Source organism: Rhinoderma darwinii, chromosome 6, assembly GCF_050947455.1.
Source record: "Rhinoderma darwinii isolate aRhiDar2 chromosome 6, aRhiDar2.hap1, whole genome shotgun sequence".
NCBI classification, from domain to species: domain Eukaryota; kingdom Metazoa; phylum Chordata; class Amphibia; order Anura; family Rhinodermatidae; genus Rhinoderma; species Rhinoderma darwinii.
The window spans coordinates 10,223,309-10,241,252 of NC_134692.1; the positions used below are offsets into that span (position 1 = coordinate 10,223,309).

The 17,944-nt window shown below is 43.4% G+C and overlaps 1 protein-coding gene across 1 annotated transcript in view; it reads left to right on the top strand.

Moving 5' to 3' along the window:
• The window catches only part of LOC142655215 (putative thioesterase PNKD), a 53,007-nt gene extending 39,224 nt beyond the window's left edge, over window positions 1–13,783 (top strand). Inside the window, exons 6-9 of the mRNA XM_075829097.1 lie at window positions 2,161–2,324; window positions 6,042–6,128; window positions 7,824–7,939; window positions 8,443–13,783. Coding sequence (XP_075685212.1) covers window positions 2,161–2,324; window positions 6,042–6,128; window positions 7,824–7,939; window positions 8,443–8,616 — 541 coding nt within the window. The 3' untranslated portion in view covers window positions 8,617–13,783. The remainder of the gene's footprint in view (window positions 1–2,160; window positions 2,325–6,041; window positions 6,129–7,823; window positions 7,940–8,442) is intronic.
• Window positions 13,784–17,944: the final 4,161 nt, after the last annotated feature.

Consider the following 17,944-nt stretch of genomic DNA (forward strand, 5'->3'; position numbering starts at 1 on the left):
CAGCGGCATCTAATGTGTTTGACAGAGGGAGGGAGCTCCCTCTGTCACCCGATCGGCGCCCCCGCAAACAAATCGCGGGTCGCCTTCGGGTTTCCATGACAGCCGGGGGTCTAACAAAGACCCCCAGGTCTGTCTTCCGCAACTGCCTGTTTGGCGATGCCGGAGGCATGACCTAACAGGTTGCCTGTCAGTTTTACACTGACAGGCAATAATGCTTTGGTATACTAAGTATACCAAAGCATTATATATGCGATCGGCACATCGCATAGTGAAGTCCCCTGGTGGGACTTAAAAAAAAAATGTCAATCAGTTAAATAAAGTTTGTTGAAAAAAAATAAAATAATTACAGTCAAAATCAAATAAAACTACTTTTTTTGCCCAAAAAGTGGTTTTATTCAGTAAAAGTGTCAAAACAAATAACACATACACATATATGGTATCCCCGCGATCATAACAACTTGACCAATAAAATGAACACATTAATGAAACCGCCGGATGTACGGCGTCCAAAAAACCCGCAAAAAACAACGGCAAAATTCTCTCTTTTCTCCCATTCCCCCCATAAAAAATAAAATAAAAGTTAATCTATAAGTCCTATGTACCCCAAAATAGTACTAATGAAAACTACGCATTGGCCCGCAAAAATCAAGCCCACATACGGTCACATCGACGGAAAAATAAAAAAATGACGGCTCTTGGAATGTGGTGATGCAAAAACAAGTAATTTTTTTCTAAAAGGGTTTTTATTGTGCAAACATAGGAAAAACATATAAAACCTTTACATATTTGGTATCCTCGTAATCGTGCCGACCCGTAGAATAAAGGTAACATGTTATTTCTGCTGCATAGTAAAGGGCATAAATTTATAACGTGAAAATTAATGCTGGAATAGCTGCTTATTTTCAATTCTCTCCTAAAATAAAGTTAATAAAAGTTAATCAATATATTGTAAGCATCTAAAAATGGTGCAATTACAAAATACAACTCGTCCCGCAAAAAACAAGCCCTTATACGGCTATGTTGACGGAATAAAAAAAAAGTTACGACTCTTGGAATGCGACCATGAAAAAACAAAAAATAATCCTTGGTCATTAACGTGCAAAATGGCCCGGTCATTAAGGGGTTAATGTGGCGCGTATTTCTCTTTATTTCACTTTAATTTTCACTTCGTTTCACGTCACCATTAAGCCCTTCGGTTTTCAAAGAGTACAATATCAGCCGTCACTTTGCCACGAAGCATGCAAACTATGCTAGCAAGCAGTCAACACAAGAACGGGCGGCTACTGCTCAGAGGTTGGCAGCTAATTTACAGAGTCAACAGAACTTTTTTCTTGATAAATCACAGTGCGTATGTTATTTTAATCTATTTACATTTCCTCCTCCCAGTATCTGCGAAATAGTATGTAAATGCCATATCTTGCATATTCCTTGAGACAAATTTATTAACTGATAAGGGCTATTTTTCACATTTGAAAGACCGTTAATAAATTGGGTTGTAGTGTTCTTACTGTGCTATGAGGTTTGCACACACTACATTTAATGCTTTAGTATATCCGGCCCAAACACTCCCTCCAAATGCTCCTGGCCCGGCCCCTCTGTCAAATTTTAGAACCCATTGTGGCCCGCGAGTCAAAAAGTTTGCCCACCCCTGGTCTAACCCCAAAATCCCTGACAAATTGTCAAAACATCTGTTTAGTTAACAGCTTCCCTAGTGGCGGCCATATTGGTTATCACCCAGCTTTTCCAGAAACTGATTTCACTGTATAATTAGGCAAATGTGTCATTCAGGACCCAAGGAAATCTGTGGAATAAGCCCGTAACATAAGCTGTCATGGCGGCCATATTGGTTGCCACCTAGCTATGGTCTAATGTTGCTGCCCATAGCAACCAATCACAGCTTTTATGTTTTCAGAGCGGTTTATAAGCTGAGATTTGATTGGTTGCTATGAAGCCGGCTTTAATAAATCTATCCCCTATAATAAGTGAACCCGTTTGGTATTGGCGTAAAAATGTACAATGTACTCCGTCCCACGCTTTGTAATAAATAAATGCAGTGTTGTCGGACGCTTGCGCCAATGTCTGAATCCATCCCCATGCGTTTGTTACTTCTCAGGTCGTCTTTCTGTTGCGCACTTTGTGACTCTTCCTCTTTCTTCTCAGCCCTCTGTCTGACCGGGACCAGCTGGCGGTCGGACGACTGCAGTTTCAGGCGTTCTTCACGCCGGGTCACACCGTTGGTCACATGATTTACGTGCTGGATGGGAAATCTGGAGACGGACCGGATTGTCTGTTCTCTGGGGACCTCCTCTTCCTCGCCGGCTGTGGTGAGTCCAGAGTCTTTCTTCTTTTTTTTTTTTTTATTTGTCTTAATTAACTATTTTTAAGATAAATTTTCCTCCTAAAAAAAAATTCAAAAACCTTAAAATGGCCACCATTGCAGCTCCCCCCGTTGTTGGTCACCCAGCTTTTCCAAACTCCTGAAAGGCAAGTCTTCCTGGTGATATACAGGTGTATTCACACAGTGCGGACATACTGCGTCAAAAAAATCCTCGGGGTTGTACAGGATTAGTTGCTTCCCCAAACAGCGCCACATTTGTCCACAGGTTGTGTGTGGTATTACAACTCAGCCTCATACACTTCAATGGAGCGGAGCTGCAATACCAGACGCAACCCATAGTCTAGTGGGGTGCTGTTTATAGAAGAAATCAGCCATGTTATTCTAATCCCTTTTAACTCACGTCCTCATCCACTCGTTACCCTCTTTTTTTTTGGGGCTCCTTCTCCTCCAGCAAGGTAGAGTATGTGCATGAAAAATCAACAGTGATTGACACAGGTCCCTTTTTGTCTTGGGAGAAGATGTTCTGCAGCAGCCAGGGCCGTATTTTACTGTACATTGCACACCCTAGCTGCTGCCGCTGCTTTTTGAAGAGGGGGATGCTTTAGGGCATTCACGGACTGCTAGAAATGACTCCGCAAGTGGTTCTGCAGCAGCTTTTCTGAGCTCTGGTGCTTGATGCGGCCTCCGGCTTCAGTACACTTGGTTTCATCAATGTTCGGGTACGTGCACACACAAAATAAAAAACGTCAGAAAATACGGCGCTGTTTTCAAGGGAAAACAGCTCCTGATTTTCAGACATTTTTTTAAGCCACTCGCGATTTTCGCTGCGTTTTTAACGGCCGTTTTTGGAGCTGTTTTTTTTTATAGAGTATGAAAAACAGCTCCAAAAATGGCTGAAGTGGGGACATGCAATTCTTTTTCGCGGCTGTTTTTGTTTCGCGGCCGTTTTGAAAAACCGTCAGACCAGAGCGCCGTTTTCCCATTGAAGTCAATGGGCAGATGTTTAGAGGTGTTCTGCTTTCGATTTTTCAGCCTGTTTACGGCACGAAAAACATCCGAAAACACTCCGTGAGAACATACCCTTAGGGTATGTTCACACGGATTATTTTCAGCCGTTTTTTGGGCCGTAAACGGCCAAAAAATCAGAAGCAGAACACCTCTAAACATCTGCCCATTGACTTCAATGGGAAAAACGACGGCGTAAAAAAAACGCTTGCAAAATTGAAGTGCATGTCACTTCTTGAGCTGTTTTTCAAGCCGCTTTTCATTGACTAGAAAAAAACGCTCCAAAAAGGGCCGTGAAAAACGCGAGTGGCTTAAAAAAAAGTCTGAATCAGGAGCTGGTTTCCCTTGAAGACGACTCCGTATTTTCATACGTCTTTGATTTTGCGTGTGAACATAGCCTAAATGTGAACACGTGTATATTTTTGCACGCAGTCACCCGCTCTGTAGTGCAGCACCTGAGCTGGCAGGAAATGGTCGGCATAGCGATGGCGCTCCTCATTAGATGCGGTTATTACATAAACACTGTCAGCCCTTGATAATGGGCTCCGGCTTCCTGTGTGCGGACGGTTGGAACGTCTCCAATGGCTTTTCTTCTGCCGCCGTGCCAGCAGTCGGGTCCTTTTAATCTGATTACTGGGCGCGGAGATGCAGAGGATCGGTGATTTATATCCTGGAATCAACAACGATCCTTTCATCTTTAAGAGGCCGAAGAGGTAAAAGTTGAACTAAAGTTTTCCAAGTAACGATTTTACAAAAGCCAAACGTTACGTTTAATCTGCATTTTAGCAATTTTGCAAGAATCTTGTACTGATTCTGAGTTACATGAGTCTTATGCTCCAGTCACTTCCAAAGCTGCATTCAAAAAAATCAAAGGGGTGGTGCAGGATCAGAAAAACATGGCTATTTTCTTCCAGAAACCGCGCTATGGCTGTCCGTGGGTTGAGTCTGGTATTTCAGCTCAGCTGCATGAATGAAATCAGGTGAGTTGCAATACCACACACAACCTGTGAATAGGTGTGGCGCTGTTTGTGGGAATAAAGCAGCCATGTTTTTCTAATCCTGGACAACCCCTTAACTTGGTAACTGTGCTAATATCCCCCTGACTCCAGTTATCAACGCAGATAAATTGGAGTTACTGGTCGTATGTTTGCCCTAATGTAGCAGAGCTAATATTGTCCCAGTAATTCTTTGCTGTTTTGTTTTTTTTCATAGTATTTAAGTGGCTTTCCTTGAGGTTCTCCCACAGATGTGGGGGTGTTCCTCTGTTCCAGGTCATGTCTGCAGGGTTTCAGCTTGTTCTGCTTTATACTAATCATAAATCCTAATCCCTTCTTCAGTGGAGCCGAGATTGGCGCTGGGATTAATTCATCCTGACATTTGTGCAGCTGCTGCTTTCTGGTTATAAAGAAGTCGCCGTCTCCTCTCCCACGTCACCGACTGTAGTGCTGAGACACGGAAAACCACTTCACCCATCATTTATCCGCACTTACAAAGATAGCAACTCTTAAAGGGACAGTAACCTTAAAGTCGGCTGTTTATAATCGTACAGCAGCATTTTAAGGGTATGTTCACACGGCCGTAAACAGCAGAAAAATCGGAAGCAGAACGGGTCTAGACATCATGGTGGTCCCCCTTCTATGTCACGTCACCAGCACTTCCTTGCTCTTGTGCATTTTGCGAAGGAATACTGCCCCTATTGTATTTCCCACGAGGTCTCTACCCAGCTTTTTCAGATTCCTGAATGGCACATATTTTCAGTAATGAATAAATATGGAAGCCCGGGGTTTATCATATCTAGGAAGATCTAACATTCAGAAATGTGGGAAAGATGGGTGACCACTCCTATGGAGCTGCAATGGCGGCCAAATTGGCTGTCACCCAGCTTTCCCAGAAACCGATATAACTATGAAACAAATTCATAGTCTTGACAAAAGTGGGCAATTTAAGAATTAGAATTTTTTTAATTCTCTTTAGCACAGAGCCCATGTCTAATCTCTCAATTCCCATTATAACCGTGTCACCCGCCAGACAGCGGCGCCGGCGGCCATTATGTATAGAACCCATCGATGCGCCTGACTGTTCTTCCTCCCTCTCCGGAGTCTAATGATCGTCTTCACATGACTAGCGGCGGATCCAGTGAAGGAATGTGGAGTCACAATTAGCGCGGTACAACCGACCCCCAGGGGGAGGCTCAATAAAACCCTAACCATAGAATACGAGAACAAAACCTGACAAATCCGCCATTCCCCACTGTTGCCATGGAGCCGGCTGATCCATCCTGCTGTTCCCTGACCCAGCGATTGTCAGACAGGAGGGAACGGCTTCAAACGCCAAGTAGCGATACAGTAGAAAGTGGTAGATCACTGCATAACTCGACATTCAGGAATTTGGGAAAGCTGGGTGATCCCTGTAAGCAACCAAGCTATATGTGGGGGGAGGGGGGCTCTGGCTTCCATTGTGTAGTCTCTTTGGCCCTAGGTTCAGTGCAGATTGTAAGCGCAATTCCCTGGCAAGTCATAAAATTCTGTTCAGTGGTTTCTGCTTCTAGGAAAGCTGGGTGATTAACCCTGTGATCGCTGCAATGGTGTTTTTTCTTGTTTGCAACCATCCTGAATAACAAATCATTAGGGTCGTTGGGATGTGCTAGGTTTTTTGTGTATGTTCAGCTTCCAGCACAATCGCCTTTTTGTCTTTGCAGGGAGAATGTTCGAGGGCTCGGCGGGCACCATGCTGGCATCGCTGGACACGGTGGCCTCTCTGAATGACAACACTTTGCTCTGGCCTGGTAGGTGCATTGCAGGGTTAAATGTACTAGTCGGTGCTGAGCAAAAATGCACGTTATGAAAAAATCTGCCCCAAATAGTCCCGGCTCTGTAATAATCTGGATAATTCTGTACTGGAAAATGCCCAAAAATAAATTGTGCTTTAGTGACATCTAGTGGCCAAAGACTGAAATGTCATCTCCTGAAAAATCTACACATAATAAATCATCATATTACCGTATGTAGAAATAAAACTCGGCAGCCTATCTTGTAAAGCGCCTAAAGTGGAGCCTCCCTTTAAAAAAAAAAAAATAAGCACGGGTCACAATCCTGCTCCAGCTCTACCGACCCGCAATGTGGCTGCTTTCAATGGTTAAGGTGGCCAGATTTTTGTCTGACGGGATCGCCAGTAAGATTAGTAATTCTGCCCATCCATAACGCTACTTCTCTCCTCCTTTAATGTCCCGAGCACTCGATCCGGCTGTTGTCCTGTCCAGGCAGCCTAGGAGCTTGGGAAGTTATATGCACATTTCTTAATCTACAGATCTTGAGTATTTTATATTTATTCCACCTTTACACACCATTTCATTTTTAGTTCAAACGTGTGTGCTAATTAATTTTATAATATGTCTTTATAATGGTTGGAGCTTTGATACAGAACCCCAAATCTGCTACGTGGCCATAGCTCAATGATCAAATTTGGTTTGCCTGCAGTCGCCACTAGGGGGAGTTTACTTCATACAGATTCTCATTGAAGACCATAATCCATACGCAGTTAGCTCCCCCTAGTGGTGGCTGGAGACCAACTATATGGCTGCCTAAAGGGACGCAAGGGATTTGGGACTTTGTCAGAGATACTTAACTGACCTCTGAATGAGAATATTATAAAATTACCCCGCACAGAATTTTGTACCTAATTAATTAAACTGATAGCTGAGAGCGCTCATTGATTTGTTCCAACCCTATTCGAGCATGGAGGGGAAGGTGTTGCAGATCTCGGCTCTGGAGGTTGATGATTTTGGTAGCGTCTCCTCTCCGGTGCTCCTCTCTCTGGAACGCTCTTTCTCCATTCAAAACTTCTATCACTGTAAATCCCACAAGATAAAAATACAAAATCTGGCGGAGAACAATCATGAAATGTCTCCTGTGTATCTGCTGCCAGAAGAGACATCTGCGCCTTAGATGTGCGGAGAGGAGGAGGAGGACGCCCTCCACTGAACGAGACTGCAGCTTGGCTCGAGTTACCGCTGGCGGTCTACAGCTGTGGGGCTGGTGCAGGGGATGCTCTTAGACTCCTATGTATCCCACCAGCATATATATATACCTATGTGTGTGTTTACATGTATATACTTTCTACTAGGCCATACAGTTTTGTAAGAATTTTATTAGACCCCCTCCAAATCTATTCCTGCTCACACAGCTGAAGGTTTGTTACAGTGTATCCAGTCTAGGCAAACATCTGTGTGCTAAACGCAGCAGCACAAATCTAGCCTGGGATCCAGGATGATGTCTGTTTCCAACATAGATGCATTGTAACAATCTGTAGCTGTGTCAGTAGGACTACTTCTGTACAGGTTTTCCGCCTCTGCTTACTGCCAGTGAATGGAAACACTTTGATCTGTATCCAGGGATATTGAAACTGGTTAGACATTTAAACCTAAAGTACGGTTAATAAGAATGGAGGCGCCAACGATCCTGATATTCCTCTCGTCTTCCAGGCCATGAGTACGCAGCAGATAACCTGATGTTTGCCGCCGTGGTGGAGCCTGATAACGCGGTGCGGGACAAGAAGTTTAAATGGGTCGTTCAGCAAAGACTGGAAAAGAAATGCACGGTGTGTAAAAGAAGCTTCTGGGGGAGATGCCGGGGATTAGGGTGCTATAGGTACAAGAGTGCTCCCCGAATTATGTGTCCTATGTTATGTATCATAGAATGGGACTGGCATGTATATAGTCCCATATATGCTATAAGATTGGAGATTATAGAACGGTTATCATGACTAGTGGCAGCTTCAGGTTCCATCATGTCACTCTCTAGTCACATCCAGAGCTGCGTTCAGAATTCTGTGACCTTCCAATTTTGCTTACATTTTCTTTGACTAATGAACTCTACATTTCTAACGGTGCTCTATGCAGACACTGAACCAGCAGGGAGTAACTGTAGTAAGAGCTAAAGGGAAACCGGCAGATTTTTGAATGCTGCTCTTTATGTGACTGGAGTATCCTACGTGATGTAGCTCAAGAACAGTACAAGAGTTTGACCTGATGACATTCGCTCCGCCATATAGAGCCCTTCTGAACAGACACTAAATGGTCAATTTTTTTTTTCCCTCTCCAGTGTCCGTCCACACTCGGAGAAGAGAAGGAATACAATCCCTTCCTGCGCACCCACTGTAGGGACTTGCATATGGCCCTGGACCTCCAGCGAGGGCCGGACGAGGACTGGAGTCACTTCCGCTCTCGGGTCTTAGAAGAAGTGCGAAGGAGGAAAGACCTGTTTAAAGGCAGATAGACGTGTGACCCCCCCCCCCCCCCCCCCTGGAGAATCGTGTCGTCACCTCTCAGTCCAGCTGGGACCTTCATGGAGAATCGAGAACTGCAAAATGAGGACGTCCACAGAACTTCACTGGAAATTTACAATTGCACTTTTTTTTTTTTTTTTTTTTGTTTTTTTGTGACATTTGCAAGAAACCAAAAAAAACATCCCCCCCACTACATGAGAACTTATGGGACGGTTCACCTTTAATGCCCCTCTCCCCGCGCAAGTACTGCTTTCTGGGAGTAAACACGGAGACTTGTGCGCCGCCGCACAGGAGGATTCTGGGATGCGATGGCACTTATTAAATATACCCATGTGCACATGACCCGTTATGGCGCGGCTGGGATAAATCAATGCTCCCCCATGTGTGACCACAGCAGCTTCTTTAGGGCAGTAACAGAAGGACAGGAACTTGTAGCTCTCCCTTAAGGGAATGTGTCGCTAGAAATATTTTTTTTTTTCAGTTAAACAATTCTTATTTGAGTGATTACACATTGTTTTAATTTTTTCACAAGTCAGGAAATATTATAAATTAGATTCTAATTTATAACATTTCCATGTGCTGGTCACTAGAGGGAGCAGTTCCCAAAATTGCAGCATTGGCATGTGGTAAAGCAACCTCATTGATTTATGCTGCAAATTTGAGGTAGACACACTCGCTCTAGTGTCCTCACACAATCCCCCCCTCCTCTATCCTGGCTAGTGCCAGGAGAAGGAGGGGGTTGAATCGTCAAACCTCCTACACTGTGTGCCGCCATTTTCTGAGCGACTGCACAGTGTAGGAGGATTAGATACAGTGGTAATCAGACAGTATAACACGCACACGAACATAAATTACCTGCCGCCTCCGCTGGTTCACTCCTATTTCTTGCGCCTTCACTTCCTTGAACATATGGCCAGAAGTCGTCATCTTACTGTCCGGAAGCGGCTTCCGGTCCACATGAAAATGGCGCCGGATTTCACTCTACGAACGAGCTTCGTTTTGGTCTGTGTGGGAGTGGCGCATGTGCCGCTCCCACACAGACCGCGTACGCTATAGTGAATGGAACGGCTCCCGTTCGCATTCTCTATGGGGATGTATGTGGCGTATTCCATCTCTGTATGTGTCGTTAATTGACACATACAGAGATGAAAAAAAAAAATCACAACACTAATAAATAACATTTTTGTTTATATTTTATTAAAAGCAATATAATAAAAAATAAATAAAAATCATGACACCTTCCCTTTAAAGGGGTTTCCAGTATTAGAGCAAGATGGCTGCTTTCTTTCAAATACAGCGCCACACCTGTCCGCAGGTTGTGAATGGTATTGCAATAACACACACATCCTGTGATCAGGTGTGGCGCTGTTTTTGAAAGAAAGCTGCCATCTTGCTCTAATCCTGGAAACCTGGGTTAATGGGACTTTCTTTTGTTGGTAGTCACCCCCAGGGGCCTGGATTCAGAGGCTTGCAGAGAATCTGGGGCATTGACGGTCTGCCCTGGTGTTACATTATAGTGTATCATTTCCCACCCCGTGCAGTAGAGGATTGTATATAGTGATATATAGACCCCCCTAAACCTAAAACCCATCTCAACTCTATTTGCTGTGACATTGAATCCAATCTGTTGCTTTCTGTTATCAGCCATTTGATATCTTTTCTCCATTTGCTGTGTAAATAAATTGCAATCTATTCTCCCCTGTTATCAGCCATTTCAGGCTGGGGGAGGCCCTGCCCCCACCCCCTATGATCCAATATTATCTATCCAGTGCGGAAAGACGACTACGCTATTGCTTCCGGAAAAACGACGGATTTGGTGCACAATGGAGACAAACGGAAACCACGGGCACCGGATCCGTCACCATTGAAATCAATGGACCCCAACGCAGATGTAAACCGAGCCCAACATCATATATGTGAATGACATCCGCCACTTCTCATAACGCTGCCGCGCTATTATAAGAAGCTGCCGTTCTATTATGTCTAGCGGCCCTTTAAACTGGTGAATTTTGGGATGAGGGGTAATGGAGTGTTTTGTGACCAGTATTGTACATTTGTATTCAAGGAATCCCACAAATGTGAATCATAGATGACCCTAAATATCGTCACTGTAACATAAACTGTGTGTATAATCCCAAACGTGTATCTCCAGACAGAAATTGATAGGGGTTGTCCAGGATTAAAAGAAAAAAAAAGCAGCTCTCCTGTTTTTCATAAACAGCGCCACTGATATACATAGGTTGTATCCGGTATTGCAGCTCAACCCTATTTTACAGAGTAATCGGAACTGTAATGCCAGACACGGCCCATGGACAGGAGTGGCGCTAAAAAAAAAAAGACCTTTCTTCTTTTTTTTAAATCCTGGACAATCTTTTAAATTTTTCCCTTTGCTGCAGAATTACATCTATTGCAATGTCTGGAGAGATCTGTAGCGCTCACAGCCTGGAACAAACGCAGGTAAGACCCAGTATCGTCTCTGAACACTAAATACTGTTCTTATATACCGCGCTTGTCTACTCTCCCGGATTATACGGACATTTCCTGAAATAGGGGAGATCACCCGCGTTCCTGGTAGAGCAGACAAAGCTCCTGCTGACAGCTGCCACCAGGGGGAGCTACTTGTATATATTCATATTGCTGATAGTGACATCAATGGGAACTGTATAAATATGTGACTAGTGAGCTCCCCCTAGTGGTGGCAGCCAGAATTTTATCAGTGCAGAGTGAAGAAGAGCATTTTGCTAGTTTGGTCTATTGGGGGCGCTCTGCTGGAGCTGTTAATGCTGACACATTTGCTGTCTTTATTGTCTGCGTAGAGCAGGTTACATATAGAAAAATCCTGCTGTGCCCCAAGAACACCCCACATTGCAAGTCTCCCTGAAATAGATTCTTAAAAGTAGGCAGCAGATCCCGCTCCGTACGCAGTGGGTGGTGACCGCTGTGTATTACAACCGACCGCCTGCTATAACGGCCGGGATCAGAGAGGACTCGGATTCCAGTCGTTACCCACTTAGATGCCGCAGACGCTTTTGAAAGTGGTATTTATGCCCTTAGGCAGAGAGGGGGGTGGCCCCTCAATCGCCCACGACACGATCGCAGGGTGCTGATGGGTTATGATGGCAGCCGGAACACTAATGAAGGCCCCTACGTCCGCCATGTTAGTCTTCCTATTAAGCCCTGCCAATGGAAGGGAACGCTGAAAGTACCGTACACTGAAATACGTAATTCAGCGTATTATCCACACAATCCTGTTCAACGAAATGTACAAATTTGTTTTTAAAAGGGAAAGAAAAAACCTTTTCCAATATTTTACATAAAATAGAAAAATAATATACAACAAAAAAAAGTTTACAAAATTCGTATCAGTAACTATCAAAGTATAACGTTTTCTTCATCTCGCATTGCGAAAGCTGTAAAAAAAAAATAACCCGCTAGAATTGTTGTTTTATGGTCACCTGCCCCCCCCCAGAAAAAAAGATAATAAAAAGTACCCTAAAGTGGTACCAATAAAAACTTCAGCTCGTCCCACAAAAAGAAAAGCCCTCACGTCGCTCAGTCAACGGAAAAATAAAGCGTTATGACTTTCAGAATTTAGAGACACAAAATAAATTTGATTTTTGTTATTCTTTGTAAAAGTAGTAAAATACATAAAAAAAACGACATGCACGGTGAATGCGGTAAAAATCAAAAACAATGGAGGAATTTTTTTTTTTTCTGACCCACAATAGTACGTTAAATGGTGCAACTCGTAGCGCAAAAGAATCCTTTATGGAAAATAAAAAAGTTGTGGCTCTTGGAAGGTGGGGAGGAAAAAAAATGTCTGCGGCAGGAAGGGGTTAATCTGGTATGTACAGAAGTGGCGTGTCACTGGGGTCCCGACGTTCCGATCATCTGTATCACATTGGAAGATCCTTTTCCCAATTTCTGCTGCATAGACGATGCCACATGGAGGAATATAGACCCCATGAAAGATGGCGGCCGCCCCCGATCACGTGCTGCTCCCTCTATGGTCTTGTGTATTTTGCTTCTGTAAAAAGAGCAAAGAATCTGGTACTGACCTGTAATTCTACACCCGGAAATAATTGCGTTCACTGTAAATGCCGATCCAAAACACTATATTCTGGTAATCCGCCATAACTGGACCCTGATGGAGCCGGATTATCAGATTGTCTGGATTATCTGACTGTTTTGTACATAGAACGTTGTATCAATCTGTAATAAAAGAAAAGTTTTGTAACTTTCGATTATACTTTGTTCTTCAACATTTTCCAGATCTCTGCTTGCTGTCAGTGAATGGGAACGTTATTTTTTTTTTTTTCTATGCAGAAACACAAAATCCTGTACAAACCTAAAACTTCTCACAGCTGAAGATTTGTAACATTATATCTGGTTTAGATATTCCTCACTAAACTAAAAACCTTCATAAAATTGTCTAGACTGGATACTATTGTAACAAACCCTCACCTGTGAGAAGAATGGGGTCAGGACAGGCATGTTACATACTGGGGATGACTTATTATGGTTTGTACCTTCGTTCTGGTGTTTCGTGCGTCTATTTTCTTGGCGCATATATTGCTGAGATTTATTAATGCGTGCGCTGGAAAAAAACAAAACTTTATTTGTGACCGGTTCGGCGCGTTTGGCCACATATTAAAAATATGGCCGTGGATTTGTCGAGTCATGAAATGCGTTGGATTAAACATTTGCGTGCGACAATTTTATGGCGCAGAATACTGGTTTAAAGTATTCCACCCAATATGTGGTGTAAAGAAGGGAATGGAGTCTAAGATCCGTCTATCAAACCGCGTGCACTTAATTGAAAGTTTTCAGCCTAGCCCCTCTAACTTTGACATTATTCATACATCTGCCCCACTGTTTCCAATCACTAACAGTAAGCAGAGATCTTGAGTGGTGAGGAATTAAGCCGCAAAGTACATTAGAAAGTTGCAGAAGTTTAATGAATGGGTTCCTTGGTGGTTCGGCTTCTGGCCCTGTGATATTGCTCATTATATTGCAGCTCTTTGCTGAAAATCAGATCCGGATTAAAGGAATTTTGATGTATTTTACTTTGAGATTTTATCTATAGTGGAAGTCTCGTGTCTCACGCTGTGTGCGGTGCTGATCCGAGATGTATGTGAATAAACAAATGAAATGTAAGGGGTGATGATTTATTTCCAGACGTGACACAAACTTTACATTAATCATCAATACAGTGATTCCACGGGGGGGGGAGGGGCGGGAAAAATATGGAGACCTGCCGCTTTAAATTATGGTATCTGCACTGAACAATAAAGCTATAAAAGATCACTAGGGAGGATTCTATAGAACCAGTCAGGTGATCACCCTCAGCCAATCGGGCGAGGGGAAAGTGCAGTTTTACAATATACAGGGTGGGCCATTTATATGGATACACCTAAATAAAATGGGAATGGTTGGTGATATTAACTTCCTGTTTGTGGCTCATTAGTATATGGGAGGGGGAAACGTTTCAAGCTGGGTGTTGACCATGGCGGCCATTTTGAAGTCGGCCATTTTGTATCCAACTTTAGTTTTTTCAATGGGAAGAGGGTCATGTGACATCAAACTCATCGAGAATTTCACAAGAAAAACAATGGTGTGCTTGGTTTTAACGTTACTTTATTCTTTCATGAGTTATTTACAAGTTTCTGACCACTTATAAAATGTGTTCAAAGTGCTGCCCATTGTGTTGGATTGTCAATGCCACCCTCTTCTCCCACTCTTCACACACTGATAGCAACACCGCAGAAGAAATGCTAGCACAGGCTTCCAGTATCCGTAGTTTCAGTTGCTGCACATCTCGTATCTTCACAGCATAGACAATTGCCTTCAGATGACCCCAAAGATAAAAGTCTAAGGGGGTCAGATCGGGAGACCTAGGGGGCCATTCAACTGGCCCACGACGACCAATCCACTTTCCAGGAAACTGTTCATCTAGGAATGCGACATGTCAATGGCTGTAAACAAAGAGAAGCTTGTAAATAACTCATGAAAGAATAAAGTAACGTTAAAACCGAGCACACCATTGTTTTTCTTGTGAAATTCTCGATAAGTTTGATGTGTCACATGACCCTCTTCCCATTGAAAAAACTAAAGTTGGATACAAAATGGCCGACTTCAAAATGGCCACCATGGTCAACACCCAGCTTGAAAAGTTTCCCCCCTCCCATATACTAATGTGCCACAAACAGGAAGTTAATATCACCAACCATTCCCATTTTATTTAGGTGTATCCATATAAATGGCCCGCCCTGTAGTTTGTTTTCTTGGGGCCCATCCGACTTGGGTGAGGCTCATTTAATGAGTTTATTGCCCTCTCTCTAGCACCAGTTCTGACATCGGATGTGGAAAGACGCTGCTGTAGGCTGGTTGGGACAGTTGCCGACCAACCATCATTAACTTTAAGGGTATGTTCACACGGCCTGTTTACGGACGTAAATCGGGCGTTTTTGCCCCGAATTACGCCCGAAAATAGCGCCTCAATAGCGCTGACAAACATCTGCCCATTGAAAGCAATGGGCAGACGTTTGTCTGTTCACACGAGGCGTATATTTACGCGCCGCTGTCAAATGACGGCGCGTAAATAGACGCCTGCGTAGAAGAAGTGACCTGTCACTTCTTTGGCCGTAATTGGAGCCGCTATTCATTGACTCCAATGAATAGCAGCGCTAATTACGGCTGTAATTGACGCGGCGTTCAAGCGCCTGCACATGCCGTTACGGCTGAAATTACGGGGATGTTTTCAGGCTGAAACATCCCCGTAATTTCAGCCGTTACGGACCCCCGCCGTGTGAACATACCCTGATAGAACGTGTGCACGATACCGCCTGGGTGTTAGACGGTTCCCTCGGCAACTGTCCCGACCGGTGTGCAGCAGCGTCTTTCCACAGCCGATGTCCTTTTTAACACTTGTATATAATCTATTTACAGTTACTATGTACATCCATTACTGATCCTGAGTTACATCCTGTATTATACTTCAGAGCTGCACTCACTATTCTGCTGGAGGAGTCACTGTGTGCATACATTACATTACTTATCCTGTACTGATCCTGAGTTACATCCTGTATTATACTCCAGAGCTGCACTCGCTATTCTGCTGGTGGAGTCACTGTGTACATACATTACATTACTTATCCTGTACTGATCCTGAGTTACATCCTGTATTATACTTCAGAGCTGCACTCACTATTCTGCTGGTGGAGTCACTGTGTACATACATTATATTACTTATCCTGTACTGATCCTGAGTTACATCCTGTATTATACTCCAGAGCTGCACGCACTATTCTGCTGGTGGAGTCACTGTGTACATACATTACTTATCCTGTACTGATCCTGAGTTACATCCTGTATTATACTCCAGAGCTGCACTCACTATTCTGCTGGTGGAGTCACTGTGTACATACATTACTTATCCTGTACTGATCCTGAGTTATATCCTGTATTATACTCCAGAGCTGCACTCACTATTCTGCTGGTTTAGTCACTGTGTACATACATTACATTACTTATCCTGTACTGATCCTGAGTTACATCCTATATTATACTCCAGAGCTGCACTCACTATTCTGCTGGTGGAGTCACTGTGTACATACATTACTTATCCTGTACTGATCCTGAGTTACATCCTGTATTATACTCCAGAGCTGCACTCACTATTCTGCTGGTGGAGTCACTGTGTACATACATTACATTACTTATCCTGTGCTGATCCTGAGTTACATCCTATATTATACTCCAGAGCTGCACTCACTATTCTGCTGGAGGAGTCACTGTGTACATACATTACTTATCCTGTACTGATCCTGAGTTACATCCTGTATTATAGTCCAGAGCTGCACTCACTATTCTGCTGGTGGAGTCACTGTGTACATACATTACATTACTTATCCTGTACTGATCCTGAGTTACGTCCTGTATTATACTCCAGAGCTGCACTCACTATTATGCTGGAGGAGTCACTGTGTACATACATTACATTACTTATCCTGTACTGATCCTGAGTTACATCCTGTATTATACTCCAGAGCTGTACTCACTATTCTGCTGGTGGAGTCACTGTGTACATACATTACATTACTTATCCTGTACTGATCCTGAGTTACATCCTGTATTATACTCCAGAGCTGCACTCACTATTATGCTGGAGGAGTCACTATGTACATACATTACATTACTTATCCTGTACTGATCCTGAGTTACATCCTGTATTATACTCCAGAGCTGTACTCACTATTCTGCTGGTGGAGTCACTGTGTACATACATTACATTACTTATCCTGTACTGATCCTGAGTTACATCCTGTATTATACTCCAGAGCTGCACTCACTATTATGCTGGAGGAGTCACTATGTACATACATTACATTACTTATCCTGTACTGATCCTGAGTTACATCCTGTATTATACTCCAGAGCTGTACTCACTATTCTGCTGGTGGAGTCACTGTGTACATACATTACATATCCTGTACTGATCCTGTATTATACTCCAGAGCTGCACTCACTATTCTGCTGGTGGAGTCACTGTGTACATACATTACATTACTTATCCTGTACTGATCCTGAGTTACATCCTGTATTATACTCCAGAGCTGCACTCACTATTCTGCTGGTGGAGTCACTGTGTACATACATTACATTACTTATCCTGTACTGATCCTGAGTTACATCCTGTATTATACTCCAGAGCTGCACTCACTATTCTGCTGGTGCAGTCACTGTGTACATACATTACATTACTTATCCTGTACTGATCCTGAGTTACATCCTGTATTATACTCCAGAGCTGCACTCACTATTCTGCTGGTGGAGTCACTGTGTGTTCATACATTACATCACTTATCCTGTACTGATCCTGAGTTACATCCCGTATTATACTCTAGAGCTGCACTCACTATTCTGCTGGTGGAGTCACTGTGTACATACATTACATTACTTATCCTGTACTGATCCTGAGTTATATCCTGTATTATACTCCAGAGCTGCACTCACTATTCTGCTGGTGGGGTCACTGTGTACATACATTACATTACTTATCCTGTACTTATCCTGAGTTATATCCTGTATTATACTCCAGAGCTGCACTCACTATTCTGCTGGTGGAGTCACTGTGTACATACATTACATTACTTATCCTGTACTGATCCTGAGTTACATCCTGTATAATACTCCAGAGCTGCACTCACTATTCTGCTGGTGGAGTCACTGTGTACATACATTACATTACTTATCCTGTACTGATCCTGAGTTACATCCTGTATTATACTCCAGAGCTGCACTCACTATTCTGCTGGT